Source organism: Onychostruthus taczanowskii, unplaced genomic scaffold (genome assembly GCF_017590055.1).
Source record: "Onychostruthus taczanowskii isolate IOZ18803 unplaced genomic scaffold, ASM1759005v1 scaffold19, whole genome shotgun sequence".
NCBI classification, from domain to species: Eukaryota; Metazoa; Chordata; class Aves; order Passeriformes; family Passeridae; genus Onychostruthus; species Onychostruthus taczanowskii.
This window is the reverse complement of record NW_024499128.1, coordinates 10,894,940-10,921,243: the sequence shown is the minus strand read 5'-3', so window position 1 is coordinate 10,921,243 and position 26,304 is coordinate 10,894,940. Positions and strand designations below refer to the sequence as shown.

General features: G+C 48.3%; 4 protein-coding genes across 5 annotated transcripts; 2 read left to right on the top strand and 2 right to left on the bottom strand.

Moving 5' to 3' along the window:
* Positions 1-9,524: 9,524 nt before the first annotated feature.
* On the top strand, positions 9,525-11,228 carry ATP5MF (ATP synthase membrane subunit f). Its single transcript, XM_041401648.1, has 4 exons — positions 9,525-9,660; positions 9,754-9,861; positions 10,653-10,769; positions 11,084-11,228. Exons 1-4 carry the CDS (start codon positions 9,648-9,650, stop codon positions 11,110-11,112), a joined length of 267 nt encoding a protein of 88 aa, XP_041257582.1. The 5' UTR covers positions 9,525-9,647; the 3' UTR covers positions 11,113-11,228.
* Positions 11,229-12,144: 916 nt separating this feature from the next.
* Positions 12,145-18,901, bottom strand: CPSF4 (cleavage and polyadenylation specific factor 4). The gene is made up of 8 exons (XM_041401647.1): positions 18,595-18,901; positions 17,626-17,676; positions 16,974-17,126; positions 16,153-16,248; positions 15,919-16,012; positions 15,149-15,221; positions 14,503-14,595; positions 12,145-13,352 (listed from the first exon to the last, which is right to left on the bottom strand). Exons 1-8 carry the CDS (start codon positions 18,695-18,697, stop codon positions 13,284-13,286), a joined length of 732 nt encoding a protein of 243 aa, XP_041257581.1. The 5' UTR covers positions 18,698-18,901; the 3' UTR covers positions 12,145-13,283.
* A 142-nt stretch (positions 18,902-19,043) lies between these two features.
* On the top strand, positions 19,044-23,584 carry PTCD1 (pentatricopeptide repeat domain 1). Its single transcript, XM_041401646.1, has 8 exons — positions 19,044-19,599; positions 20,139-20,279; positions 20,478-20,696; positions 21,024-21,125; positions 21,434-22,186; positions 22,422-22,538; positions 22,856-23,038; positions 23,257-23,584. The coding sequence occupies exons 1-8, from the start codon at positions 19,141-19,143 to the stop codon at positions 23,434-23,436; spliced, it is 2,154 nt and encodes a 717-aa protein (XP_041257580.1). The 5' UTR covers positions 19,044-19,140; the 3' UTR covers positions 23,437-23,584.
* A 429-nt stretch (positions 23,585-24,013) lies between these two features.
* On the bottom strand, positions 24,014-26,272 carry BUD31 (BUD31 homolog). Of its 2 annotated transcripts, none has more exons than XM_041401663.1 (5): positions 26,116-26,272; positions 25,510-25,662; positions 24,950-25,072; positions 24,586-24,752; positions 24,014-24,281 (listed from the first exon to the last, which is right to left on the bottom strand). In XM_041401663.1, the coding sequence occupies exons 2-5, from the start codon at positions 25,601-25,603 to the stop codon at positions 24,231-24,233; spliced, it is 435 nt and encodes a 144-aa protein (XP_041257597.1). In that variant the 5' UTR covers positions 25,604-25,662; positions 26,116-26,272; the 3' UTR covers positions 24,014-24,230. The 2 variants fall into 2 exon arrangements, with proteins under 2 accessions (XP_041257597.1, XP_041257598.1); XM_041401664.1 differs by lacking the exon at positions 26,116-26,272 and adding an exon at positions 25,759-25,987.
* Positions 26,273-26,304: the final 32 nt, after the last annotated feature.

The window sequence follows — 26,304 nt, the reverse complement described above, 5'->3', positions numbered from 1 at the left end:
TCACTTCACCCTTGTGTCAGGACACCAGCATTAAACCCGCAAATAACAAAAAGGTATTACTGGAATTTTCATGTGGTTGCATCTACCAAATGCCCCTTGAAAGACCACAGCTGCAAGAACATACGGAAGATCTCCGGGTCCCAGCTGTTGGGATGCTGCAGGAATGAGAACACGGCACTGCTGGGGTGCATTTATGGGGCCTTCAGCATATGAGATACTTATATTGCAAAACACCACATTCCTCAGCTCTGACGGAGCCTCTTTTATCTCCGTGGCAGATTCCTGAGCCGCAGCCGCTGCCAGAGGAGGGTGCACAGTGAGTTACTGGCCACGGCCCCTGAGCTCCTCGTGCCTCAAGTCATTTACCCAGAGCACCAGTGACGTTGTCGTGTTCAGCCCATGTTTACTACAGCTACAAACTGATTCAGAGAAACCTGGAGTACAGGATTAATCATTACTCTTGGGATGTTGAAAAAGGATACCAGAACGGACTTCCAAATTAGGTATCTAAAAGTCCTGCATCTCCCAGGAGAGCCCCATTACATCTCCCTACTCCTTCTAATGGAATCTATAGTATGTGAGCACGGCTTTGCCTCCCACAAGCCCTCCCTGCATAATTATCCCCAGCTCAGATTGCTGCTTTCTGTAATGGCTGGAGAACCACTTTCTTCAGGCTACTGAGATGTAAAGAGGAAATGTTTATTGCAAAATGCAAGTCAACCACAGCCAGTGGGTCTGGGCCATGGTGGAGGGATACAGAAATGGCTTCTTCTTCTTTTTTTGGCCTCAGAAATAGAACTCACTAAAAATAGCAGTTCCACAGGAACAAGACTGCCTGAAAATAGCTGTTTCTCAGGAGCAGGGCTGGCTGCTTCTGAAAGAAGTAGCTATTAATGTATAATTGTCCCTGAGGCTGGTTTCTGAGAAAATGCTGTACATACAGAGGGCTGTAAAGAGATATGTTCACAGCAGGGAACACAGGCACCCCTCTCTTGTCAGAGGTCCAGTGAACTCCAGTAGCTCGTATCAGTGTATTTGGTTCACTAATCATAGGCACAGCTAGATCCATCACAGCACTGGGAAGTATTTCCATCTGTTCTGGTTAAAGCAGCACTTTAGGATGCTCTTATTAGCTAGACCAGTAAATAAGAAAGTCTCCATCAGCTTTAACTGAATGTGCACTGGTTCCTCTCCCAGGACTGAGCCAGCCTTACAAGCTAGAGCCAGCTCTGAAATCCCAGCACTTTCTTTCCACAGAAGATCCAAGAACTTTGTTGAATTGCAGGTTGTGCAATCTACTTCCAATTTCCTGCTCTACTCAGCACTTAAGAGTTTTCTTGCGCAGATGCTACAGGGCAATAAATCTTCTGAAGAATGGCTCTACATTTCTCCCACTATGGTGTTGCCTTTTAATGAGGAAAGACAAATTGCTTGTGAGATTGGCTGATTGGTTGGTTATTCCCTAAAATGTCTCACTCATCCCTCTCATAACACCATGGGTTCAACAGCTCATTTCTTCTGTCTTTGTTTTCCTTCCCAGGGCAGCCAGACAATATCTATATCGAGGCCATTCTCCTCCTGTTCTTCTCCCCTTAAGGAAAAATCCATCTGGCCAAAAGCAGCAGAGATTATCAAAAGTCCAGAAAAGGCAAATTTTGGAAAGCAGCAGCTTTAAGGAAACTGCAGTGGGGATGAAGCACAGAGGGCCTGGCTGCTGCCATAATTTCAGTCCCACAACACCAGTACCAGAAGCCATAGTAACCTCTGCTGGGAACACCCCCAGATCCCAAAGGCTGTGGGACTGGGCTGGGTCATCACAGGATGGAAATCTTAGATTGCTCCTTCCAGGCTCTGCTCTAAGTGCTGCTTCAAGTCATATCTCCTCTGTTCACTGGTGATCTGACACTTCAGCATTCCAGTAACAGGAGAAGTCGCTTTCCACAAGAAACATATGGCTGAAGTTCTACTCTCCAAGTGGCCCGAGGCTGGTCTTTTAGCTTGAGAAATGACTCTTTCTTTTCCTAACAGAATTCCAGGAAAAAAAAAAAATGGCACCCTGCTTGTCCTTACCCCAGGCTGCAGTTACCAGCATGGAAACTCCTGGTTCCCTGGGAAGGTTTACATTGCATGTGCATTGAAGACCAACATTCCCAGGCTTCATTTTATCCTTGTTTGCTTAGGAGAGGGAACCAGGGATGCTGCAGCCTGGATGGTTTCACATGACTACAACTGGAAAACATCTAAAACACAAAATGTACAGTGCAAAAGTGTGGTGCCTGATGTGGCCCAGTAATACAGAAGCAGGTACACCCTGTCACACAGCCATGACATCCAGCCACACCATTCTGATCCTTCCCTTCCCTGTTGCCAAGTGGTTTGTTATATAACTGCACACATAAAGGGAAAGATCTGTAAAATATAGAGACACAAATATGCTCCTTGCCTTTTTATTTTGCTAGAGTTTTGAAAAATGCCTTGGGATCCTCAAAACCAATAGCCCATGAAAGACAGAGTACTTGATTCCTGTTTGATAGCAGCAGGATGAGGATTTTTTTTGCAGCTCAGATCAGTTTGATTAAACAAGCGTTTTGTTGCAGCCGTCATACAGCGCTCATTAAAAAATACTCTACATTTGTGTAGCATTTATCATCCAAGAATCTCATCATGTTTTACAAAATGTAATTAATTAAACTTTACAACTCCCCCCAGAGAGGGATAAGGAAAATGGAGAGCTGCTTTAATCCATCACTGAACTGCAGCAGGTGCTGGGGTAGAGGAAAGCAGCTTTTCAACAGCACACAGCAGCACTGGATCAAGAAGAGAACATCTCCAGGCAAAGTCACCCAGGGAATATATCACACACCTTGTGTTTGCCTGAACACTTCCACAAAATGTTAAATGCCAATTCTTGCAGAGAAGAGGGGGATTTTTCACCCCCACCCTGCTCCCCAGGTTCGTATCTCAGGCACCTGGCAGCACAATGCCTTCCAGTGAATCCCAAGCAGCTCTAAAGCCCAGGGGCAGCCACGACCCTGCCTGGAACCCAGGAGGCAGAAGATATAAAGCCCCACAGCTACAAATTGCATCTCACAGTCCTGGAATGTTGTGCAAGCTGGTGCTTAAAGTGGAGGGAGGGTAAAGTCCCTTTAATCCCTCGCTTACTTCCCTCTCCCCTCCCCATCCGTAAATCCACACCTGTTAAAGGTCACCCTGAAATGAAATACATTTAAATGCTTCCTGCTGCTGCTTGGCTCCCCTGTCCTGGTCCCCTGTGATCCCTCCCAGTCCACACTGCAGAGCAGAGGGAAGGGGGGTGCCCACGTGCCCTGCTTGAATGTCAGTGTCTCATGGCTGAAATCCCACCCGACTCTTAGCTGATCTTTAGAGAGGAATCTCCCTCTCACCCGGGCTCTAGGAGCATATAGGATAACACGGCCATGGGGCAAGCTTAATTAGACAGATCTGTTATGCCACTTTCACTACCTAGGAAAAAGGTAGAATTTGATCTGGTGCAGGCTGGAGAGGGAATGTAAAGGATCGCTTTACTTTTGTGAGAAAGTATGACAACAAAAACAGGGATATGTGCCAGGAGAGAATGATGCAAACAAACACACGGAGGGGGATAGATGGAGCAGCACAAACTCATTCACCAGTGATCAACACAGTAGTGAATCCAATGGCAGCTGCATGTATGGATTAGAGAAAGAGCCTTCATCTAACCCTCCAGATGAGCAAGTACCACACTGCAAGGCCTGGGCTACATGTGGTGAGACACAGCTGGCTGGTGGGGGCTGAGCTGTGGCTCTCCCACTGCAGCCCTGCAAACCTTCTGACTCCTTTGTGTCTTCCAAGAAGATGCTCAGCTCACCCAGTGGTACAAGCCTGAGATCTCACTGGCACAGCTGTTCTTAGCTCCTTGGCACTTGCTTCAGCTTCATGTCTCCTTGCTGTCCCAGGTGAAGTGACTGCAGCTTTCAGGAAGAGAAAGCCTGGGATGCAAACCCTTCCAGTTCTCAGTGGGAAGATGTGCTGAGTTGAGACTGGCTGTGGTCTGGGATCTGCAGGAAACAACATCAACAGATGCCACAGGGCTTTGAAGGCAATAATGTCCCAAAGCCACCAGTGTCTTTGGTCTGAGTAAGGCTCAATGTCAGCAACTGAGCTTCTTCCAAGAAACAAGGTAGGAGAGGGAGAACAGCCATTGGCTGCTTCAGCTGGGAAGGTCAGAGAGACAAATTCCACATTTATTTTCATCAGACATAAATGTGGGAAGACAGAATTACAAGGATTGTGCTGGAGGAACTGACAATGGATTCAAAGATGGTAACAAGGTGATTTATTTAAAACCTCTGTCACATCATTTAATTAGTCTCCAAATTCTCCCCTGATAATATGAGGCCCATTTGTACATTACCCCTGCTGGGCCACTCACACTTAGCCAAACAGACACATGGATAAGATGGAATTTATCACGCCAATCTTCTCCCACTAATGAAGGCAGATCGCCCTGCCCTTCTGCCCTGATACCACCATGCCATTCCCAGTGGGTACATGTCTCTCCTCTTTTTAGCATGAAGAAACAGGGTTTTACTGGTCCCTGGCTCTATTTTCATGTTTGTCTCTGGGAAGCAGCCTCAGATACAGCTGTTGCTGCAGCAGATTTATCTCTGGGAAAATTCCTGCTTTGGTTTTGTAAGTGTTTTAATTAACGTACATTATTTTAGTACACTTTACTACTGATAGCATGTAATTATCTCCCCACAGGTATATATTTAGCTAACCACCAGGCTGATCAAAGACTTATAAAATAAGGTACTTTTGCAACTGACACCAGATACAAGCAAAGGCCAGCAAGACAGGACCAAAGGAGGAGGGAGGAATTCCCCCTCCCCACTCCTAAACCCAGGGCTCAAATTTCACCCCTTAAAAAGATAATCACAACATTAATGTACACATTTTATCACAAGAGCATGAAGATGCATCAACACTGAAGTGCTGTGAAGGAGAAAAGAACTATGTACATGCTAAACTATTAATCACTGGTAAGTGATCTCCTCTGCAAAGTGTTTTGAGGTTGATGAAGGAAAATGGCTCTATAATAACACAGAGCAAGCAATCTGCTTGCAATCACAGGTTCATTCTCTCAACTGCTTTTGCCATGTCAATCCCTAGGTATTATTATCTCTGCAAGGCAATTCACCATTTTCCTGAGGAAGTCTGGCCATGGAAGAGATTTCAAACTCCACACCCTTTTCTTACCCTATTCAGTGCTGGAGTCTGGTTTCCACTGCAAGCACAGTTTTAGATGAACAATGCTGAAACCCCAGCAGCTGCTGTGCTCTCACCACACCAGACAGTTCATACAATTAAGAAATAACTGACTGGACGAAGCAACCTGGGGCCATAACTTTTCTCCAAATTACTGGCTGATAGAATGTGCATCTCTCTGTTGAGCTTCTGCAAGAGCTGGTAGCCCGTGATTTCTCTTTCTCCTTGATGGCTGCAGCTCCTTAACCTGTGCTGGTGGGAATTCATCAGATTGAAATGAGTGCTCTGAAGCCAAGAGGCATCCTGTGCCAAACCACATGTTTCAGAACCATATCTGGTCCACAAACCACTGAAGGTTTGATCCTTTATTAAAAGCACTGGGTGCTTTGTCATCAGTTTCAGTGGGCACGGGATCATTTAGGTAAATCCTCGTTTCTTGACCTTCTTGAAGGCCACTCTGTGCTACCTCACACACCTGCAGGCACTGTGTCTGTATATTCCTGCAGGACCACTGACCACCCAGGTGAGACCCTGAGTCTTCAAAGGGTGGCACACAGAACAGGAAATACGATCCCGACCTTCGAGGGAGGCTGTTCTGCTTTTTGCTTCTCCTTTTCAGTAACTCAGATGAAGTGTGACTTAACTTTTTGGGCCACATCTGAATCTTTGGACTAAAAGCTGCAATATTATGTGTTACACTTGTTAGTGAAGAAAGGAAATCTCTTTCGTATCCATTGACGTCTTTTGCAAAATGCTCTGTGTTTTTTGAATTCATTTCTATTTTTATTTCTACTTCTATTATTTCTATGCCATTATGTACAAACTTCACAGCATTTTCTAGAGAGGTCTTCACTAAGATGAAAACCTCAGGGCAACACTCCATTAAGCTTTTACTTTTAGAGGTTGGGCTAAACCTTCTTGAAATTGGTAGGTTTAACTGCATTTCTTTATTTAAGGTAGCTGAAGGAGACATTAAGTCTATTGTCACCCACAATACAAGATTGCTCAAGAACCTGAAGGCTCTGGGAGGACAGTTTGGAGTAGGATATTAAAAGGAAAGAAGGTTACGTGTGGATGCTGTGGTTCAGGTGGAGGAAGAGACAGAAAGACAGAATATGGAAACAAGCAGAGAACGGAAACTTCAAAGAGCCTGAACAATCACTGATATAAGACCTGGACAGAATACAAGGATTTGGGGTCACATTGCTGCCTGGAGCAGGTCTGGAGCTCTAAGCAAAGCAACTGGTTCTCAGTGTGTGAATTCTTCTGTGGTCAGGAAAAAAGGGCTGCGAGAATTCTTGTAAGCAAACAGAAACACATCAGAAACATCTTTCTTTGTCACAGATCCTCCCATCTGGATCAACCAACAAGACCCTGAGTTTTGGCCAGCAGCACGGGTCAAAAGCAGGAAATGTGCAGCAAAACCTCCTGCACATCTGCACCATTCCACTCTTCCTGCTGGGTCAGGTTAAGGTGGCATAAAGAGAACAGCCCTGTTCCTCTCACCCTGCCAGCATGGGCAGCTCAGGCCAAGGCTTGAGTCACTGCTGCCTCTAATTGAATTGGAGATGGATCCTCATTAAGGATGTCCACTCTTACCCTAACAATCCAAATTTCCCCAGATCTTGCTATAAGCAGTTTGAGCAGCTTTATGTGCTCTTCTACTCTGCAGGGAACTCCTTAAAATGAGGCCCCCGCCACTGGCGTTCTTCCTGTAGGTGAATTAATCTGCCTTGCATGAGTAATCCTATTTAAAACAATAGGTTGCCTTGCAAGAATGAGGGAGGCAAGTTTGGAGCATGATTTTCTGTGAGTACTGTAAAAAGGGCACATAGTAGTTCATCAGGGGACACTTCAGCCATAAAACGACAGTTACCGGTACAGTCCAATAATAAAATAAAGGATAATTTGATAAGAGGATTTTAAACTCATTTAGCAGGGTCTAAATTTGGAACCCTTTCTTCAGGTGATCAGACACACTATACATTCCTAATCTTACTTTCTGTTAATAAGGAAAAAAAAAAAAAATCAAGCAGCAAGCAATGTATTCCTTCTGCCTTTTTTTTTGGAACCCTTTCTTCAGGTGATCAGACACACTATACATTCCTAATCTTACTTTCTGTTAATAAGGAAAAAAAAAAAAATCAAGCAGCAAACAATGTATTCCTTCTGCCTTTTTTAAAAAAATTATGTGATGTTATGTTATGTTATGCTATAGAAGTACTCAATGTAAATAAATTAATTTTGGTAAAATAGAAGGTGAAGCTAGACATGGATACCAGCCTCTGATGTGTGACACAGTTCCATATATCTTCAGACAGCACAAGTCCCTCACCTCATTTAATACCAGGTAACACAACCCTGCAGGCTCCAAGAATCCTGCAGTGGCAGGAGGGAGCAGTATGGAATAAGACTCTGTGAGCTAAGAGAAGTAAAAGCTGCAGAGATTAGTGTTTATGTGGGAGCCCTGTGGGCTCCTTTCAGCGTCCTTAATTTAGTTTTCATCTCTGATCCGCTCTACCGGTCCTCTGTGGGATGGAGATTTCACATCCAGGAGTCCCGAGGTGCTGTTTGACCTGTCAGGGGCAGCGGGGGAACGGCTGCTCCCTGTTTACCGCTGCAGCACTTTGCTTTTCAGCTTCAGCATAATAAACAACAACAAACCCTGACACTGCCATGAACCTGCACGAGCGGATTTGAAGCCTCTAGAGGTCACTACACGGGGACCATCAGCCGCAGCCGCTGCCTGCGAGTGACACCTGCTGGAGTCACACCTGGTGCCACCACCCAGGGCTGCAGGTGTGCCCAGCGTGGGCCCGAACCCCCCAGCAAGGCCCTGGGGAAAAACAAAATAAATCTGGATGGCTCTTTCCCGTTTTACTCTGAGCTGGTGCAGTCTCACCTCAATACAAGATTTCAAGCAATTAAAAGGAGGGATATGGAGATGGGAAAAGGTTTGGGGAGAAGCAAAACAAGGAGTGGTTGAGGTGACTCGGTGGAGACTGAGGAGAGATTCATCACAGGTTGCAGCTCCTCCCGAGGGGCAGCTACAATCTCTGCTCTCTGGGAGCAGGGACAGGACTCAGGGAATGGCTGGAATGTCAGGGGGAATATCAGTAAAAGGTTCTTCTCGCAGAGGGGAGTGGGGCACTGACCAGGCTCCCCAAGAAACGGTTGCAGCCACTCTCAGGGCTGCACAGGCTGTTCCGTGCAGGGCCAGCAGTTCGACTCTGGTCCTTGTGGGTCCCTTCCAACTCGGGATATTCTGCAATTCCTATTTCAGGAAGGTAAAATTTATCTTTATCTGCACATTAACTGCTCCACCACTCCTGTTATCAGCGTTTATCTACACCGTATACCCCAACCCAGCCTCTCCTTTTGTCTTTGACACTTTTCCAGAGGAGCTGGAGCAGAATACAGCATATTCCCACGGGGAAAAGGCATCAGGGGGCACTGAAAAAGAACTTCTTACAGTACAATAAGTGGCAATTTCAATGTATGTTGCAGTATATGCTGTCTGTGAGCACATATTTGCTATGTTAGAGCTGCAACTTAAGAACACACTGGAAAGGGTTCATTTGTGGGACATCGACAAGATTGCTTATGGAGACGTGTGAAGATGCTGATGACAACTTGTGAATTTTTCTATATTTCCTCACAATCTGAAGCACTGCAAGGAGGGCACCTGACACCCCAAAACGTGGGACGGTGCGAGGCGCTGCCCTGGGGGATTGAAGGACATGATCAGGAGTTGTTTACCATCCCCTGAGGAAGAGCACAGCTGATGAAGGGACCTGCTGGACTGGAAATGAATGGAAAATCCCTCAGGTGCCCCAGCTCTCTGCCAGGCTGGCAGTGCCTGTGGCAGCTGGGGCAGAGTGTGCAGCCCTCACTGGGGAATTGACTCCCAGAGAGGAGATCACAGAATCACAGAATGTTAAGGGATTGGGAGGACCTTAAAGATCATCCAGTTCCAACCCTCTGCCATGGGCAGGGACACCTTGCACTAGATACACTGCTTCAATTCCTGTCCGACCTGGCCTTGGACACTTTCAGGGACGGGCAGCCACAGCTTCTCTGGGCACCCTGTGCCAGGGCCCCATCACCCTCACAGTGAGGAATTTCTTCTTTATATATAATAAATTTTTTCCCTATTTCTAATTAGTACCCATTACTCCTTGTCATGTCCCTAGAACAGGCTGGACGGGCTCAAGACGGCACCGGGACCGCCATGGCCTCTCCTGAGGGGGCCGTGACACACCCAACATGGCGCCGCGGCACACCCAACATGGCGCCGGCCCCGTCCCGCCCGCCGCCCGCGTTCCCGCCCTTCCCTCCTCCCATGAGCCCCCGCGCCCGTCCCTTCCGGGCACATCAAGATGGCGAAGCCGGGTGAGTGTGGGGGGATCAAGGTGACCGCGCTGCTCTCCTCCTTCCCTCCCTCAGCCCCGCGCTGACCGGGCTATTTCCCTCTCCCTGCCGCAGTTCTCCTCAAGGACACGAAGCTGATGGACGTGAAGCTGGGCCAGCTGGGCAGCTGGCTGGCTATGAGGGACTTCACCCCCGGCGGCATCTTGGGGGCCATACGAAGAGGTGAGGGGGCTGCGGGACCCTGATTCCTTCTCCTGAGGGAGCCAGGAGAGTAGCACTCGAGAATCCCTGCCTGCCGGAGTGGATGTTGCTTGGGGGAGAGGGTCTGGCAGCACAGGGGCTGCTCCATGGCCAGTTTTGCCTTCCCAGAGCAGTTTTTCCTGTAGCATCTCGTTTTTCCATCTGTAAATTTATTTCTCGTGTGGGCTTTATCTACTGGCAGTATTCCTTCTTGTATAAAGGGTAAATGGGGTGCCCTTAGTCCTTGGCTGAAAATCTGGGAATCTTGAGGTTTCACAGCATCACAAGTAAACAAAAAAGGATTAAAATGCAGTGATTCCTACAGATGGTTAAAGAGGAGACAGAGCCCTTATGGATCACTTGGCACCAATGTCATTTGCTGTAGATACACGTCATTCAGGTAGATTTAAACACAAAATGTCAAATGCAAGTGTCTGCCTTTGATAATTCATGTGTGCAGGTATATATTGTATGGAGGAGTTAGATAATTCCAAAGCAGCTTGAGCTTATGAAAGTCATAATAGCATTTAGGAAAAAAAATGGGAAAATGGGGATTTTTCCCTTTTGTTTATTTTTTAAGGCTTAAGTCTGTTAACTTGGGATCACCCTTCTCAAACACCACACAGGTTGCTTCCTCTCAGACTTGCTTCTGACACCTTCAGATGTTTCATTAGAGCCAATTTCTGAAGTTTTGTCAATCTAGGCTGCTTCTTTCTCTCTCAGGGTAACACACAACTCATCTGGCTGCTCTGAAAAACTTTCCTCCTCCGCAGGTCACGAGAGATACTACAACAAATACATCAACGTGAGGAAGGGGGGCCTCGGGGGTCTCTCCATGGTGCTGGCTGGGTATGTTATCCTCAGCTACATGTGGAGCTACAGTCATATCAGTAAGTAAAAACCACGGCTGAGTGTGTGCAGGGCAGCTTGGGAGGTTGCCTGGGGAATAAAAACAAATGCCTGCTGCTGCTTTTAGAAGATTGTTGGCAAACAAACTTCTTTTAGCCACAGAAAACTTGAATGCTGAGTATTTTCTTGACAACAAAGAAAGTTCAGACCTTGGTGCCTGTCTGACCTGACAGCACCTAGAAGACACATGCTGATGGGTTTTTCAGAATGCTTTCTTGCCTGTAATTTCAGGTGTGGTGGGGTTTGTTTTTTTCTTGTGAGTTCAGCAGGATTAACTTGCTGTGCTTTGCTGCAGAGCACGACCGCAGGAGGAAATACCACTGAAACACCCTCCGAAGGTGAAGGTGCAGCTCCTGGCACAGCTACCCTGACACGAGGCATCAGAACTGTGGATATGAAACCTGTACTCTTGTGACCAATAATAAAGTGCATACACTTTACATTTCTTGAGCTGACACTCTCCTAATTGAATTGCTGATTGTACTGTGCAAATAAACTTGTCACCTGGGAGTTCCACCCCTCAGGGTGAGTTCAGAGGGAAAGCAGCTGCTCCTTGGGCTGTATTATGAACTGGGGGAGCTGTAACTGATTCCTGTTTGATAAAATGATAGCATGGGATTGCTTCTTCCTGGCCATTATGGACAGGCTGGACAAGGATGTGTTTTGACTTGAAAGAGTATTTGAGCTTTGTGTGCCCTGTGGGTGTTTCTGGTTCTCAGTCAGGCTGTCACCAGGGGCTGGAGGTGTTTTGGGAAGTTTTCCATCATTGCAGAGCACTGAGATGAGACAGGGCTGCAGCTCTCCTCCTGTCACTGCCTCAGGTAACCCAAAATTTCCATCACAACTCTAGCTCCTTTCACTGCTGAAACTGGGAGGTCGTTCTGAGTGGGAATATGCTTCAGACTTCTAATCCATCAAAACAAAGAAAACTTTCCATTTTAAATGCAGCTCAAAGGAGCATCTGTGGGTTTAGCTCCAGCTCTGAGCTTCCTTATGCCCCAGTCACACCAGCACCTGGAGCTGGGCACTGCTGCCCACCTGAACCATCCTTGTCTGAACAGCAGGGAGAGTGAAAACCACTTCTTGAGGGACATGACCAATGTCCCAAGAGCTTCAGTGGTTACACGAAGGCTTTCAGTGTTGGAAAACTGGTACTGAAGCCCAAAAGTTCCTGAGCTCATGGGGAAGGTGGTCAGACACTGGAGTGTTTTAGCTCCCTTTCCACATGCCCAGTTACATACAGATCACAGCTTGGTCTGAGGGGGGCACAGGGTTACCAAAGTGTCTGATGGTCTGTGACTCCAGACTTGAAACTTCCACAGTGAAATAACTGCAGTCATTGACACCAACACAGGCTCTGGTCACTTGTCTTAATCCAGCCACATTTACCTTGTTCTTCAAGAAAAAGAAATTCACAGCCAGCTTTTGCCATCAGTACATTTCAATAAAAACAAAGTATAAAGGCAGGCAGCAAATGAAGAGATGGGGCAGAATCAGTAAGGCTCACATTGTGGGTATTTTTTTTCTTTTAATTCACATTTTGTCATTGGCCCTTTTGAAACAGTCATCTCAAAATAAATGGGGTTTGTGTTGAAAAAAAAATGCTTTCAGAAGGAATCTCTACCAACACTTTAAAAGCAGTGTTCCATAAGAACATACAGCTCCACTTCCTGCTCTCCAGTGTGGGAATACCTGCTCAGTGTGAGCTGGATGATGGGGGCTGAGACAAGGCTCTTCTATTCCTACTCCAAGCCGTGCTCTTGTCCCTCCTTTCTGCAAGTGGGAACTGAGCACAGATGCAGCTTTCCTATAATCATTGTTCCTTATTGTCTGGCTAACCAGAGAGATGCCAGTTTATTCTCCCCCTGATCAGGTCTCTCCCAGAGGATTGATTTCTAACCTTCAGTACAGCAAGAAGCACAGAAACAAAGTGAGTGGACACAGGTTTTACTGCCTGATGTACTTGAGGGGTTTCGTCAGCCACCAGGACAAGCCCACCAGGCTGACCTGGAAACAGGACTTTGCTTTTGAAGAGCTACAGGACAGCAGAATCCCTGCTTCCTCACTGAGGAGAAGACATTGCAAGTGTTAAGTTTTCCCAGTCAGACTTCCTGCTTCCACAGGAAGGGCTGAAACGCTGCAGATTCTCCAAAGAGAAGTGGCAGAAGGAAAATACTTTAAAGAAACACTGGCCTAAGATGTGTTTATGTGGAGTGCTGCACCAGTAAGGGCTTGGTTTTTCTACTGGCTTTTAGATCTACCTTTCATAAGGGCTCAATGAACACAGGCGGAGGCCAAAATTGATTTTAAAAAGGTTAAAACTTAAAAAAAAGTTGGGAACAATTACAAAAATGTTGCTTAGCAGCAGCCAGCCTCTGACCAGTTCTTTCAGTAATGGCATTAAAAAAACAACCTGATTAATAGCTCCAAACATTGTGCTAGGCAGAAACCTTTCCTCAGTGGTAACAGCTCCCTTGCACCTTCCTGCTGCTCCTTCACTGTCCACTGAGAAAGGCCAGGTGTCCTTTGGTGCATCTGTTGGCATAATGACCTTTTTCACCACACTGAAAGAGAAAGAGACAGGAATTATTGCAGAGATACAGCTCTTTCCTCCTAGCTGCTTTATTAAGGCATCCAGCAACTGCTCCCACTTGGAAGCCTTTCCACACATGGAATATGCAGAATTTAGCAGGTGAAGTGAAACAGGGTATCAGGAGGGACAGGATTTATGGGCTGCTACCACACCTTGGAGCAAAAATTGCTTCTATGCTGGGAGTAACCTGATGCCATGTTATTCTAAGGCATTTCCAAGGAGAGAACCCTCAGCACTCAAGGAGAATTTCAACATTTAAGGCTCCTCCACGTGATATGCACCATATCCATGGGGGCTCTCCTGATCTTCATGAATAAACAGAGAAAAGCACCTCTGAACTTGAGAAAGTCACAGATTCGTGACTTTGCATCTTGAAGCTACTCAAACACAGAGAAATGCCAGTATCTGTGCAACAGCCTTCTCCAGATCTGTAATTTACTTGCAGATTAAAGAGGCAGCTATTAAAGGTTTTCAGTGAAATGGATTCAGTTATTCAATATCCCTGTCCAATCACAGTGACTTTCACCCAAACAAGCACCTAAGGCTCAGAGCTGACATGTAAAATGTTGTAACTGTCAGGGCTAAAGGGACAGAAAGATTCTTTGTCCCTTTCTAGTGACTGTGGCTTTTGTGGAAAAATAAGGAGATGGAAACTTGAGTGGCTCCAAATTTTCCTGGTGCTCCTCAATGAGCAACCAAGGTGAACAACTCATTCCTTGGTTTGACAACACAGGGTGCATTTACAGCTCAAACACTGAGCAGGCTTTGCAAACCTAATTTCTGTTACTTTCAATGACCTTCCTGGAAACAGGAGAGAAGAGAATCTACACCCACCAGTGTAAGCAAACCAGCTTATGAGACAAAAAAATTACTATTAACTCTTATTTTGAAATGTGCAGCTTGGCAGTCTCCTTTCAGTTTTTGGGGCAGGGTTTTCCTGTTTATTAGCAGACAGCAAAGTCCTACAGCATTTGTCGTTGTCACAGCAAGGCAGAACTCAAGGCCAATTCCCACAGCTGTATCCAGGCACCACACAATGTCTACTGAGCAGAATTTATAAACCTTTTTACACTGTGAAAAAGCCTTTTGCTTTCCCTCCTGAGCCCTCCCCTCTGCATTACCTTGTAGCAGGTGACCTGCTCCAATGGCCGGGGTCCTCTGTTCCCACTGTTGTTATTTTGAGATTGCATGACTCCAATGACTTGGGGTGTCCTCTGTTGGGTAGGAGAAGAGTTCTGACTCGTTAAGTGCATCAAGGATAAAGATCTTTGTGGTTTTTGTTTTGTTAAGAAGGGAAAAGAGCACCCCATATGTCAAATGATCAATTTTCCTCCAAATCTGTGTGTGGGTGCTCTGCCAGCTGGAGCACCAAAAAGAAGAAATCAAGCACTGAGCCTTACAAAGCCCAGTGATCCTGTTTTTCTCTGGAAAGCAGATTTGGAGAGTAGGTTTAGGCTGCTAAAATATCATTGCCATCACGGAGGGATGTCACCCTGATTACAAAACCTGGCAGACTGCTGCACAACCACATCTGATGTGTTTCTGTGTAGCGTGGGAGTGTTCTTTGACATGATCTCCATGTGAAGATGGAACAATTGTGGGGTTTCATCACTACAATGGCACTCAGGGTTGCTCACTGTTTAATTCTCCCTTCCAAACCCAAGAGCCTGGGTGCCCAGTTTTGACCACCTGACAACCTATTCTATTTTAAAGCACAGTGGGAGAGGTTTGAGGGTGGCTGTGTGGGGAGGCAGGGAATCTGGGTACCTTTTGCTGTGTTTGTGTTGGCTGAGGCAGTGGTGGTTGCTCTGTGGTTCCCATTGGCAGTTCAAACCGAGGGCTGGTTTAGATGGAAACAAGAAAATTGATTCTCAAATCATATGCCAACATTTTATCATCAGCTCAGTCAAGTAACTCCAAACAACAAAACATTCAGCCAGTTAAATCTGGCTCACAGGAAACAGACCTCCCCCTCCCCACTTCTCTTTACATGTGTGGTGCATATCCCTCTGCCTTCTGGAATATAAATCCATGTGATTCCACTGCACTGAAGGCACTTAATCACCATGCCAGTCTTACTGGAAACTCCCTGGAGACGTCCTACCCCATATCACAGAGTGGTTTGGGTTGGAAGGGATTCAAAGCTCATACAGTTCCAACCCCCCTGCCACAGGCAGGAACACTTTGAAATATCCCAGGTTGCTCCAAGCTCCATCTAACCTGACCTTGGGACACTTTCAGGGATGGGGCAGCCACAGCTTCTCTGAGCAACCTGTGCCAGGGCCTCCCCACCCTCACAGGGAAGAATTTTTTTCTAATGCCTAATCTAAACCTACTCACTTTCAGTTTGAAACCATTCCTCTTTGTCCTGTCACTATGTGCTCTTTTTCAATCCTCACATCAGTAAAAATCTGGCCCAGCTAAACACTGGCAAATCTCCAAACCATTGGGAAGCACGGGAGCACCCTCATTTGACATGGTACCAGACCACAAGGGAAACACAACAAGGCTGCAGGGCAGGCCTGGAGCATACTCACTGCATGAATTTACAGGCAGGCCCCTCTGGACAGAATCCCACCAGGTAATTCACACAAATGACTCTCCGAGTGTGCCGATGTCTGCACAGGGGACCTGCAACAGCACAAAGCTCAGCAGTTCACATCCCATACATCCACATCCCAGCAGATCCCAGCACATATCCCAGCAGATCATGCAAAGATGGAACAGCAACACCTGCAGGCACAGGAACAGAAACTGTGGGAAGCACATACCGTGTTTACAGAAGCCTCTGTCATACCAGGGACAGTCTTTGATCTTCGACTCCGGGTCAATGTGCAAGAATGGACATTCCTTGTTACTGCATTCCCCTGTACCAAAGGCAAACACGTTTCTCAGTCAATTGTGCAGGTCTGAGATCAAAATGACTCTCAAAACATTACCTGGATCATGTAGCTCCCAGAGAGCTGTTACCAACATTTGTAAGTTCAGGCACAACAGTCTCACTGCCTGCCTTAACCTCCATGAAGAGCTCCAAGGGCTCACCCCTAGTGAGCCAAGTTCTGGATGATTTATGTTTTTAAAAAAAATGGGGGAACTAAATTTGAAAGAGTAGTCATGGTAACAAAACCCAAGCATTTAGTGCACCAGAAGTGTGGAGAAACTACAAATTGCACACTAACCTCAATCCAAGGAAACCTACAAGAGTGTAAGTTTCTGGCACCAAGTTGCCTCATTATGTCCAGATCTCCAGAGCTGGAAAGCAAGTGCACAAAAGTTTTGCACGCCCATGCCCTCTGCTGCTCATCAGCTCCCCAAAATCAGAGTCATGCAAAGACCAGCTGCTCAGCCTACTCATCTCATACCCCAAAAAAATGAACTTAAGGCAAAAAAAAGCAGTAAAAACAGCAGTTTCCCCCCTCTTCCTGCAAGGGACAAGCAGTCAAGCGAAGACATCTACAGTACATCACAAATTTATGTGGATAATAAGGTGAAGCATATCTGGAAAAATGTCAATCTAACATCAGACACAGAAGAATGTAATTCTCTGAGGAGGGATCTTCTTCAGACTCCCACACCTGTAGGAGCAACTTACCAAATTTGGAGTAGAAGTAACACTCAGGCATCTTGGTCATGTCATACTCGTGCAGGAACTCGCACTGGTCTCCCTTTTTGCACAGTCCACGCAGCCAGTGTTTACAAACAACTGTCTTTTCCCCACTGATGTGTCTGAACGGGCACATGCCTCCTGTGGAAGGGTGGGTGGGCCAAGAAGGCAAAAAAGAACAAAGTGTGTCACACAGGGCAACAGCAACCCCTCTGCAAGAGGGGCTTCAGAAGACATCACCTATGATTTCAGACTTAAGTGATAACAGCAGAACAGGGAGCTCCAAAACAGCCTTGTGATACCCTCTAATGAGCTTCACAACAGTCTCCAGCTCTTAATCCTGGCAACTACAAACCACAGTAATTAAGAGGCAGATCCACTGCAAAGTCAGCTTATGGTGAGTTCAAACCTTTCTTTAACAGTGGCTTTGCTTATTTACTTCCCAGCTCCCTTAAAAAACACCGTTATTTCCCAATTACTGCAGATATTCCAACATCCTTCAGAGTCTTCTCCTCTATCTAGATTATCCCCTCAGCCTTACAAAGCAAGAGCACTATAAACAGTGCTGGAAAATCTCTTTTCACCCCCCTCCCCCATCCTGTTAGAATAATTGCCTTTTCCAATATTCCACACAACTTGCCTTTTCCACATGCTGCCTTTAAAAAAAACTCACAGACAGCTGCGCCCGATTCTGTGGAGAGAACAAGGAAACATTATTTATTTTATCAAAGCTTCATGGCAACCTTTAAAATATTTCTTGCCCTAGGAAGAAAATCTAATCTCCAACATCAAGAGAAAAGCAACATTTTGGTTTGGGGAATTTAGTGTCCTGCAGGAGTCCCTTGTGAAAGCCTGGCACTCAAAAATATCTGTTTTCTTCTTGAGGGATGGTAAGGGGAGTTTGCAGAGATTTGGAGGTGCTTGTTTTGCTTTTCAGCTATTTAAGTTCTTGACTGGGTTTTCCTCTGGTGTTAAGTCAGTCATATCACAGAACATCCTGAGTTGGATGGGACCCAGAGGGATTAAAAAAATCCAACTCCTGAATGCTGTATTTGTAGTTATGGCATTAAAAGTCTTATATTTCTTTACCAGTACTGCCTGAAATAACCATTAGCATGTTATCCCTTGCAGATCCTGACAAAGAGGAATATTCAAGGGAGTTAAACACAAGTTTAGCGGCCCAGCCAGAAAAATTAATCAAACTATGAGTCTCCTGAGTCTGTATCAGACCGAAGGAAAGATTTAGTCATCCATGGATATACCTAAAGTTGATGACTCTTCCCATCGAAATACCTCATCTACCAAAAGGGAATGAAAAAGGAAATATAAAGTACTGTGCAGGAGAGTGATGCTTATACACGGTAACATCTCAACTTTCATTTTCCAGCCTGGCTGGAATTTCACTACGTAGAATTGCACTAAGTAGGAAAGGAAAACATCTGGGTTATGACAGAAACCTCACGGGGAAGCGGAAGCTGGGTGGATCTAAGGGTAAGACCTGAGGAAGACGCTCAGATCCCCGCAAACCTCCCGGGCACCCCAGCCCTGCCCAGCCCACCCTCCTCGGCCCCGGCCCGAGCCCCCCGCGGAGGAGAGAGCCCACACGCACTGTCCATGCCAGGGAAGGGGAGCGGCTGTGCCCCCAGCTGCTGCTCCACGGCCAGCTCCAGGTCGAACGTGATGTGATCCACGCTGGCGATGAGCTCTTGCATGGTGGCAGCTGGGGGCCGCCGGCAACGGGAAGGTAGGGGCGGAATGGTGGCGGTGTTGGAGGCGGCGGCCGGGCGGGCCCGGGCGGGCCCAGCCCGGCCCGCTCCGCTCCGCGCCGGCAGCTCCTTCAGTGAGGGGAGGCGGCGGCGGCAGCCCCGTGGCCGCCCCGCGCCGCCCGCCCGCGGAATGACGGGACCCACGGCGGGCACGGCCGCCCGGCGGGCAGCGCGCGCGCTCCGGCCAATCAGCGCTCGGAGCGCCCCCAGCCCGGCGGGCAGCGCGCGCGCTCCGACCAATCACAGACTAGATGGGGACACGCCCCTTCCGTGCGCGCAGGCGCCGCGGGTCAGGGGCGGGGTGAGGAGGGCCGGTGTGAGGGGAGGGCCGGGGCCGGGTTCTGATCCCGGTCCCGCTCCCGCTCGCTTCCGGGGACAGCGGGCACATCATGGGCTCCCTGCGGCTCCTCGTCCCCCGCTGGGGCCGCTACGCCTCCCCCATTCTGTTGCAGGCGCGGTGCGCAGCCCCCGGGGTTGGACCCGGGCAGGCGCCGCTCCTGTCCCGGCCCCCAGGCCAGGGCCCGCTGCCGGGCTGGAGAACGTGCAGCTCCTCCCAGGCCTCCTCCAGACTGCCCGGCAGCGACCCCAGAGAGATCAGTGCTGGCAGCTCCGCTGGAGCTACCGAGGAGCAGAAGGATGACGATGATGATGATGAAGGTGTGGAGTTCGGGACGCTGTCTGGTAAATTTTCCTCTAGGAAATATTACCACAAAACCACAACGCGCTTTCGGGATTTAAAGCTACGAGAAGAAGGAGAAGAAGAACCAGAAAGAAAACCTCGGCGTGGCCCTAAGAACACTCCATACTGGTACTTCCTGCGGTGCAAGGCCCTCATCAAAGAGGACAAGGTTTGAGCCCAGCTCTTCTCTTGTTTTTAATGGCACTGATGAAAGATGCAGCTCTGACCAGTCTCTATCCCTTGGTATCTTTACAGAAAGAATTAAAATAAGAATTTCCTGTAGAATCATAATAAAACAGCTTGGGTTGGAAGAGACCTTAAAGCCCATCCAGTTTGACCCCCAGCCATGGCAGGGACACCTTCTACTACCCCAGGGTGCTCCAAGCCCTGTCCAACCTGGCCTTGGACACTTCCAGGGATCCAGCGGCAGCCACAGCTTCTCTGGGCAACCTGTGCTAATGCCTTGCTTCCCTCACAATAAAGGATTTCTTCCCAATATCTAACCTAAATCTCTTCTCTGTCAGCTTAAAACCATCCCCCCCATCCTGTTACCACATGCCCTGGTCCAAAGACCCTCCCTAGCCTTATTGTGAGGAACCCCACACTGTGTAGGACTTGGCACTACAATCTGCCCACAGCTGCATCTATTAACATCCATTGCAGTTGATTCTCTTGCTGCCTCATGATGGATTTTTCTCATCCTCGTAGCTGGCAGAGGCTCTGGAGCTGTTTGAGGTGCAGATGCTGAAGGAGGAGCGTGTCCAGCCAGAAGAAGGCAATTACACTGTTCTCATTGGCGGCTGTGGCAGGGTTGGCTACGTGAAGAAGGCATTCAGGCTCTACAATGATGTAGGTTTAACTTCTCCCTCAAAGTATTTCCTAAGCTAAAAGCATTTCAAGCATTCAGTCATGTTACTTTGTCTCCAAAACGCCTTTGTGTTAATGTTGGCACCTTCTTAGCCTGAAGCTCTTAAAAACAAGTTAAAAAAAACCTCAAGCTGTCCCTTTGCAAAAAGTCCAGTTCAAATCCTTCTTCTCTTCCTCTAGATGAAAAAACGAGGGTTGATCCCCACAGAGGCCACTTACACAGCCCTGTTCAACGCCTGTGCTGAGTCTCCCTGGAAGGACTCGGGGCTGCAGAGCGCCCTGAAACTGCGGCAGCAGCTGCAGAGCAAAAACGAGGAGCTGAACCTCATCACCTACCACGCCCTGCTGAAGGTCTGTGCCCTCTGCTCAGACCTCAGGATGTGCTTGGATGTACTCAAGGTAAATAGGTTGCTTTTCTCCTGTTAAACCTATTCTGTGCTGTGGTTAAAGCTCCTGGAAGTTGGTGTGTTGAATTGGGTTTTAATTTCATTTCCAGCAGAGATAATTACAGATCATGTGTTTCTGTTTAATTGATCTTTATTGTCATACAGTGAAATTGTATGTACCGAAATCTAAGCTTAATTACCTAAAAGGGGGCAGTTTTGGCTTTAAAACTGGCTGGGTGTGTCCAAAACTTGGTACATCTATCCCCAGAAGATGAAGGTGGTATTTGACTTCACCACACAGGATAACTGGGAAGTTTAATGTTCTCTCTGCTCTTTTCAGGAAATTGTGCAGAAGGGCCATGTCCTCACAGCTGAGACCTTCAGCTTCCTTCTCATGAGCTGCATAAAAGACAAGGAAAACGGCTTCCGATTTGCCTTGCAGGTTTGTCCTCCTGTTCCGAGGGGAGGGAAAGTGCTGCTGCGTTTAACTCATCACCTGGACACATGGAAATAGTGGGGTGGTGAAATGGGAGGAGTTCAGCTCCTCCTAGCACAAGTTCTGAAAACCAGACTTTGCTCAGGACATCTCCTGTGCTGGTAAATAACCCTGGATCATGTCACAGGGCTCTCCAGCTCAAGGTCCTTGTCGTGCTGTACATTCACTCCTTCTCACACAGATCCCATTAACAGGTGTATTTACAGGCTGCTAGAGATGCTCCTGTTATTTAATACCCATCTTCCCCTCTCCAGGTTTGGCAGCAAATGAATAAGCTGGGAATAAAGGCCGACAGCCACACCTACAACCTGATGCTGCGTGCAGCCAGAGACTGTGGGATCGGCAATCCCGCCGTGGCCTCTGAACTCCTGCTCAGTCCCCCTGAGAACTCAGCTCAGCTAAAGCTGCCACCTGGCAGGCGGAAGGAAAAGGTGAAAAATCAGAGGAAGAAGGGATCAGAGAGTGCTGCTGTCCAGCTGGATGTGGAAGCTATGGAAAAGCAATTATTTCAGGAGAGTTCGGTGCAGCCCGAGGAACGGATCCAGCAACAAAATGAAAATACGGCTCGGGCTGAAGCAGAACCAGCTGCTCCTGACAGCCCCAGTGTCTCTCACAGCAGGGCTGCAGCCTTGGTGAGGAGAGCCCAGAGTGAGCTGGAACAGGAACAGCCACACCCAAGCCAGAAGCTGCCTTTGTGCAACCTGCCCAACTTGTTGGATTCCAGGGTGGCTGACACAGCCGTGGTTTCCCTGGGGACAGTGGCCACACCATCCCATAGACTGGCTCTGATGGGGGATGTGGAGGGATTCTTGAACAAAATGAAAGAGGACAATGCAGAGCCCAACATTAAAACGTTCACATTACTGGCTGAGCTGGTGGAACCCCAAAGCCCCTCAGAGTCCTCTCTGCTGGCATTGCTGGATGATCATGAAGTAAAAGTAGATGTGACCTTCTTTAACACTTTAATGAGGAAGAGAAGTAAACTGGGAGACCTGGAGGGAGCAAAGGTGAGAGAAAAACCTCAGAACCAGCCTCATCACCACTTCCTTGTCTCAGAGTTCTCTTTTGCTGAGACCCATTTCTCTGTCCACAGTGGAAACTGGGATCTCACAGTTTCCCACATGGTGGTGCTTGGGTTAATTTCTAAATATTTAAGGATTCTGTTCTAGCATGTCCAGTTCCCTGTCTGGAAAGCTACAGTAAGAATTTTTGGGAAGTGATGCCAACACTTGTATCTTGCAGAGCATGCTGCCAGCTCTGGTGAAGAGGGGACTGTCACCTAACATGCAGACATTTTGTAACTTGGCAGTTGCCTGCCACAAACAGCAGGATGGACTCCAGCTGCTCTCGGATTTGCAGGTAATCAAAAAAATATCCTCTGCTGCTTGGGGTCTGAGCTGCAGGAAGAGGCAAAGTGAAGTGTTAATGCTTTTAAAAGACCTGCTGAGGTTTTTGTGACGAGTGGTTTTGTTCTCTGCCCAAAAACATGCAGCTCCAGAGTAGCTGGAGCTCAGGTCTCTGTCATGGCTTGTGCTGGCCCTGCACAAGCAGCTTCACAGGCCCTGTGATGAGAGCTGTGCTCCGTGTGTAAAAAGTGCCTCTCTGCCTTTTCCTTCTGCAAGTCCTGCACTAGTCAGCAGATAAACTTGTTTAACTGCAGAATTTGTTGTTTCCAGAGGTCTGGAATAACTCCCAACAAGTACATCTACAGCAGCCTCATTGCTGCTGCTGTGAGGCAGCTGGATTACAGTTACCTCACGGAGATCCTGCGGGACATGAGGAACAAGCAGGTGCCTCCCAATGAGGTGATCATCCGGCAGCTGGAGTTCGCAGCGCGGTACCCTCCCAAATTTGACAGGGTAAGGAGCCACGCCTGGCAGGCTGTGAAGGCTTCACAAAGCACACCAGCAAGGGAGGGGAATCATAAATATGGTTTCATGTCTGCCTGAGTGTCCTTTGGGTTCATCTGGTCTGGCTCACTGCTGTTTCTTTGGTAGCATCTTGTAGCTCCTGCAGGCTGGTGCTGAAGTGAGCTCTCATCTAACAGAAACTTGTTCTGTTGGCTTTCTCTTTGCAGTACAAGTACAAAAACCCATACCTGGAGAAGATTGATGGTTTCCGTGGCTACTACTACCGGTGGTTAAAAGTTATGGCTGGAGAGGAGACCCCCCACCCCTGGGCCAAGTACAGGACAGCAAAGCCTGGGGGGCAGGACAGCGAGGCAGAGGCTGTGCAGGAAAAGGGAGCAGGATGCTGAAGTTTCAAGTTCTTCCAGCACAAGGAAGATGCATGACATGATTCTTTAAACTGGCTTGTAGTAAAGCTGCTTTGTGTATCCCCAACCCCCAGTTCTTGCAATAGTTACATAATAAAATATTTCCTTTTGTTTTAAGGAGGAAAAAATACATTTTCAGTGAATTTCCTTCAACCGAGGAGGATTAGAGAGGCTGTATTTTAGCAAACCCTTTGCAAAACAAGGAAGAAGCAAAATCAGATTTAACAGGGGTTTAGGTCAGTGCTGGTTTTGTCTGTGTCCTGTCACTCCCCATGTGACCTCTGAGGCTCTAGACTGCTGGCATTCCTGAGGGGATCTGTGCATTAATTCCAGGTTACAGACCTCAGCAGAGAATTCCAGTGAAATACAGCTTCCATCTGCAAGGGAAGAACTCAGACTACATTTGGGAACTGTATTTCCTTTCCACACAGCCTTTTAAATGGACTTAGCTGAGAAAAAACCCAGAGCAGCTCACAATGTGCAGAGCACCCTTCAAGCACCCAGACCACATCCAACAGAAGAGGGGCACAGTGTTTCACCAGAAGATCACACCACTCTCTCAGGAAGGCAAGCTTTATTTTAAAATAAATGGCTACACAAAACCCTACTCCAAAGCACCCCCCATTTATGCATGATCCAGGTGATCTTGCTGATGCTTTAATTTAATACAGAAATATCCCATCACAGAAAATGGCTGTAATTGCACTCATAGTCCATTGAGGAGGAGGAGGAGGATGTCCCCAGAGTTCAAAAAACAAATTTGATGACAAAAGGCTTCACCCAGAGCAGCCTCTGCATCCACAGTGAGTGCACTCAATGATTCTGCCCTGAAAAACAAACATGAGGAGGGTGTCACAGCCAAGCCACAGCCAGAGCAGCAGGCTCAGACCTCCAGGCAGGGAATGCCTCTGGGTGGGAAGGGTTTCCACAGTGTGGTGTTATTTCCCATTCTTTTAACAACCTTAAATGAATGCCAAAGCTGACAGTAACTTCAGCACCAACTGGACACCAATTCTACCAGCAAAGGCAGAGGAAATGGCCAGGAAGAGCAGCACTGCTCCCTCTGCCATCCCTGAGCTGGGAGAAGTCAGAACAACTACTGCAGGGCAGAGGAACAAGCTGGAGACTCACCACTTCCAGCTTGCTTTTGGGGACCCTGCAGATGCAGTTGGTGCCAAAGTTGGTGTCCCGAGTCTGGATGCAGCGCAGGCAGCACAGGTTCTCATAGCCCTGCTTCTTCCACTTGGCAATCAGGTTCTTGTCAGCGTAGCCCTCCTTGATGCAGTACTCATAGAGCTCTGGGGAGGAGCAGACACTGTCACAAGTCTCACTTAATCAGCACTTACCAGCTGTAGTAACCAGCAGGTAAAGCTGGGCAGCTGCCAAGCCTTCCCTCCATCCTCCTTCCCCAGAAACCTGATCCCACCGACTCCCAGCTCAGGGGCACCCACAGGTGAACACCTCACCCACCCCAGTTTGCCCCTGCCCTCCTCACCTCTGCTGATTGCTTTCCTCTTGTAGAAGAGATCAAAGATGTAACGTGTTTTCTGGTGGTGGATCCTGAAGATGGGCCAGAGGGACTCCACTTTCCTCTTCCCTTCGTGTGGCTCTGTCTCAGCTGGGAGGGAACACAAACACCAGGTGACCAAGTGCTTCCCTCACTCACTTTGCAGTGAACTGTTCCAAGAACGTTCATAACTTTAATACATGGCAGGGATGAGGCTGAGATTAATGGGAGGAGACTCAAATGAGAGAGACCTGACCTGCAACAGCTCCTTCAGGATATAAAACCAGTGGTAATGGGATGATATGACCCACACTGGGATCGGGGGTGACTTCACCCCCACAGGATCTACCACACACCCATGAGCTTCATCCCTAAACCAGCTGTAACCAAATCTCTGTGCTCCAAACCCCCAAAATTAGGGACCAGCATGGCCCAGGATCAACCTGCAGCACCACTGGAGGCACAGACACCAAAAAGGTTCCCCTGTATTCATGAAGCAGCTCTTGTGAGCTTCTTTTGGGGTCCCATCCCTGGGAACACCCGCTCACCTTCTCTCATCTTCTGGTCCAGCTCATCCAGCGTGGGCTCGATCAGCTCCCAGCCATCCGGGGGAGGCTTCCTGCTCCTCTTCACTTTGGGCATTGCCTCGGCAACGAGAGGGCCAAAAGGCAAGGGGAACTGCCAGCACTCCCTCAGAATCACTGGGAAAAACGGAAGGAAAACAGCTGTCAGATATGTTTCTCCTAAGGTTTCTCTGCCCCTTCCCGTTTTCCACTAAGGATAAAAATGAGCTTTACGGAGCTCGTGAAAGCTCTGGAACTGCTGATAAATCAGTTTTTCTCCTCAGCAAAGTGCGGCAGCCACTCCTTCTCCGAGCTAATAACTCCCGGTGATGCAGAGGCCGCCGGCCCGGCCCCGGCAGCCCCACAGCGGAACCCGGGGCTGAGGGGAGGCCGCAGGTCCCGGTTCCGATTTCCGTGCTGATCCTGATCCTGGTCCTGGTCCCGGTCCCTGTTCCTGATCCCTGTCTCCCTCCCGGTCCCGGTCCCTGTTCCTGATCCCTGTCTCCCTTCTGGTCCCGGTCCCTGTTCCTGATCCCTGTCTCGGTCCCGGCCCCTGTTCCTGATCCCGGTCTCCCTCCCGGTCCCGCTCACCGCCGCTCCGGTCGCGCCGCCGCCGCCGTCACCCGGGGTCCTCTCGCAGCCCGTGGCCGCGCCCCCTGGGCTGCCCCGCGCGCTGCCTGAGCACCACGCTGCCCGCCGCCCGCGCCGCCGCCCCGAGAGAGGCGAGAACCGCCGGGGGGAACCGGCCCGGTCCCGCCGCCCCTGCGTCTCCTGTGCTGA

Excerpts from the sequence above, each read along its gene's own strand:
- PTCD1 (XM_041401646.1), top strand. The coding sequence starts at position 19,141 with ATGGGCTCCCTGCGGCTCCTCGTCCCCCGCTGGGGCCGCTACGCCTCC. Across the intron at positions 20,697-21,023 it reads TGTGCTTGGATGTACTCAAG|GAAATTGTGCAGAAGGGCCA; the intron begins GTAAATAGGTTG and ends TGCTCTTTTCAG. Across the intron at positions 21,126-21,433 it reads GCTTCCGATTTGCCTTGCAG|GTTTGGCAGCAAATGAATAA; the intron begins GTTTGTCCTCCT and ends TCCCCTCTCCAG.
- CPSF4 (XM_041401647.1), bottom strand. The coding sequence starts at position 18,697 with ATGCAAGAGCTCATCGCCAGCGTGGATCACATCACGTTCGACCTGGAG. Across the intron at positions 17,677-18,594 it reads CCCCTTCCCTGGCATGGACA|AATCGGGCGCAGCTGTCTGT; the intron begins GTGCGTGTGGGC and ends TTCTCTCCACAG. Across the intron at positions 14,596-15,148 it reads CAACACAAACACAGCAAAAG|AGGACACCCCAAGTCATTGG; the intron begins GTACCCAGATTC and ends CCTACCCAACAG.
- ATP5MF (XM_041401648.1), top strand. Across the intron at positions 9,862-10,652 it reads CTTGGGGGCCATACGAAGAG|GTCACGAGAGATACTACAAC; the intron begins GTGAGGGGGCTG and ends CCTCCTCCGCAG. Across the intron at positions 10,770-11,083 it reads GTGGAGCTACAGTCATATCA|AGCACGACCGCAGGAGGAAA; the intron begins GTAAGTAAAAAC and ends GCTTTGCTGCAG.
- BUD31 (XM_041401663.1), bottom strand. The coding sequence starts at position 25,603 with ATGCCCAAAGTGAAGAGGAGCAGGAAGCCTCCCCCGGATGGCTGGGAG. Across the intron at positions 24,753-24,949 it reads GAGGAAAGCAATCAGCAGAG|AGCTCTATGAGTACTGCATC; the intron begins GTGAGGAGGGCA and ends GCTCCTCCCCAG. Across the intron at positions 24,282-24,585 it reads CCAAAAGCAAGCTGGAAGTG|GGCAGAATCATTGAGTGCAC; the intron begins GTGAGTCTCCAG and ends TTTGTTTTTCAG.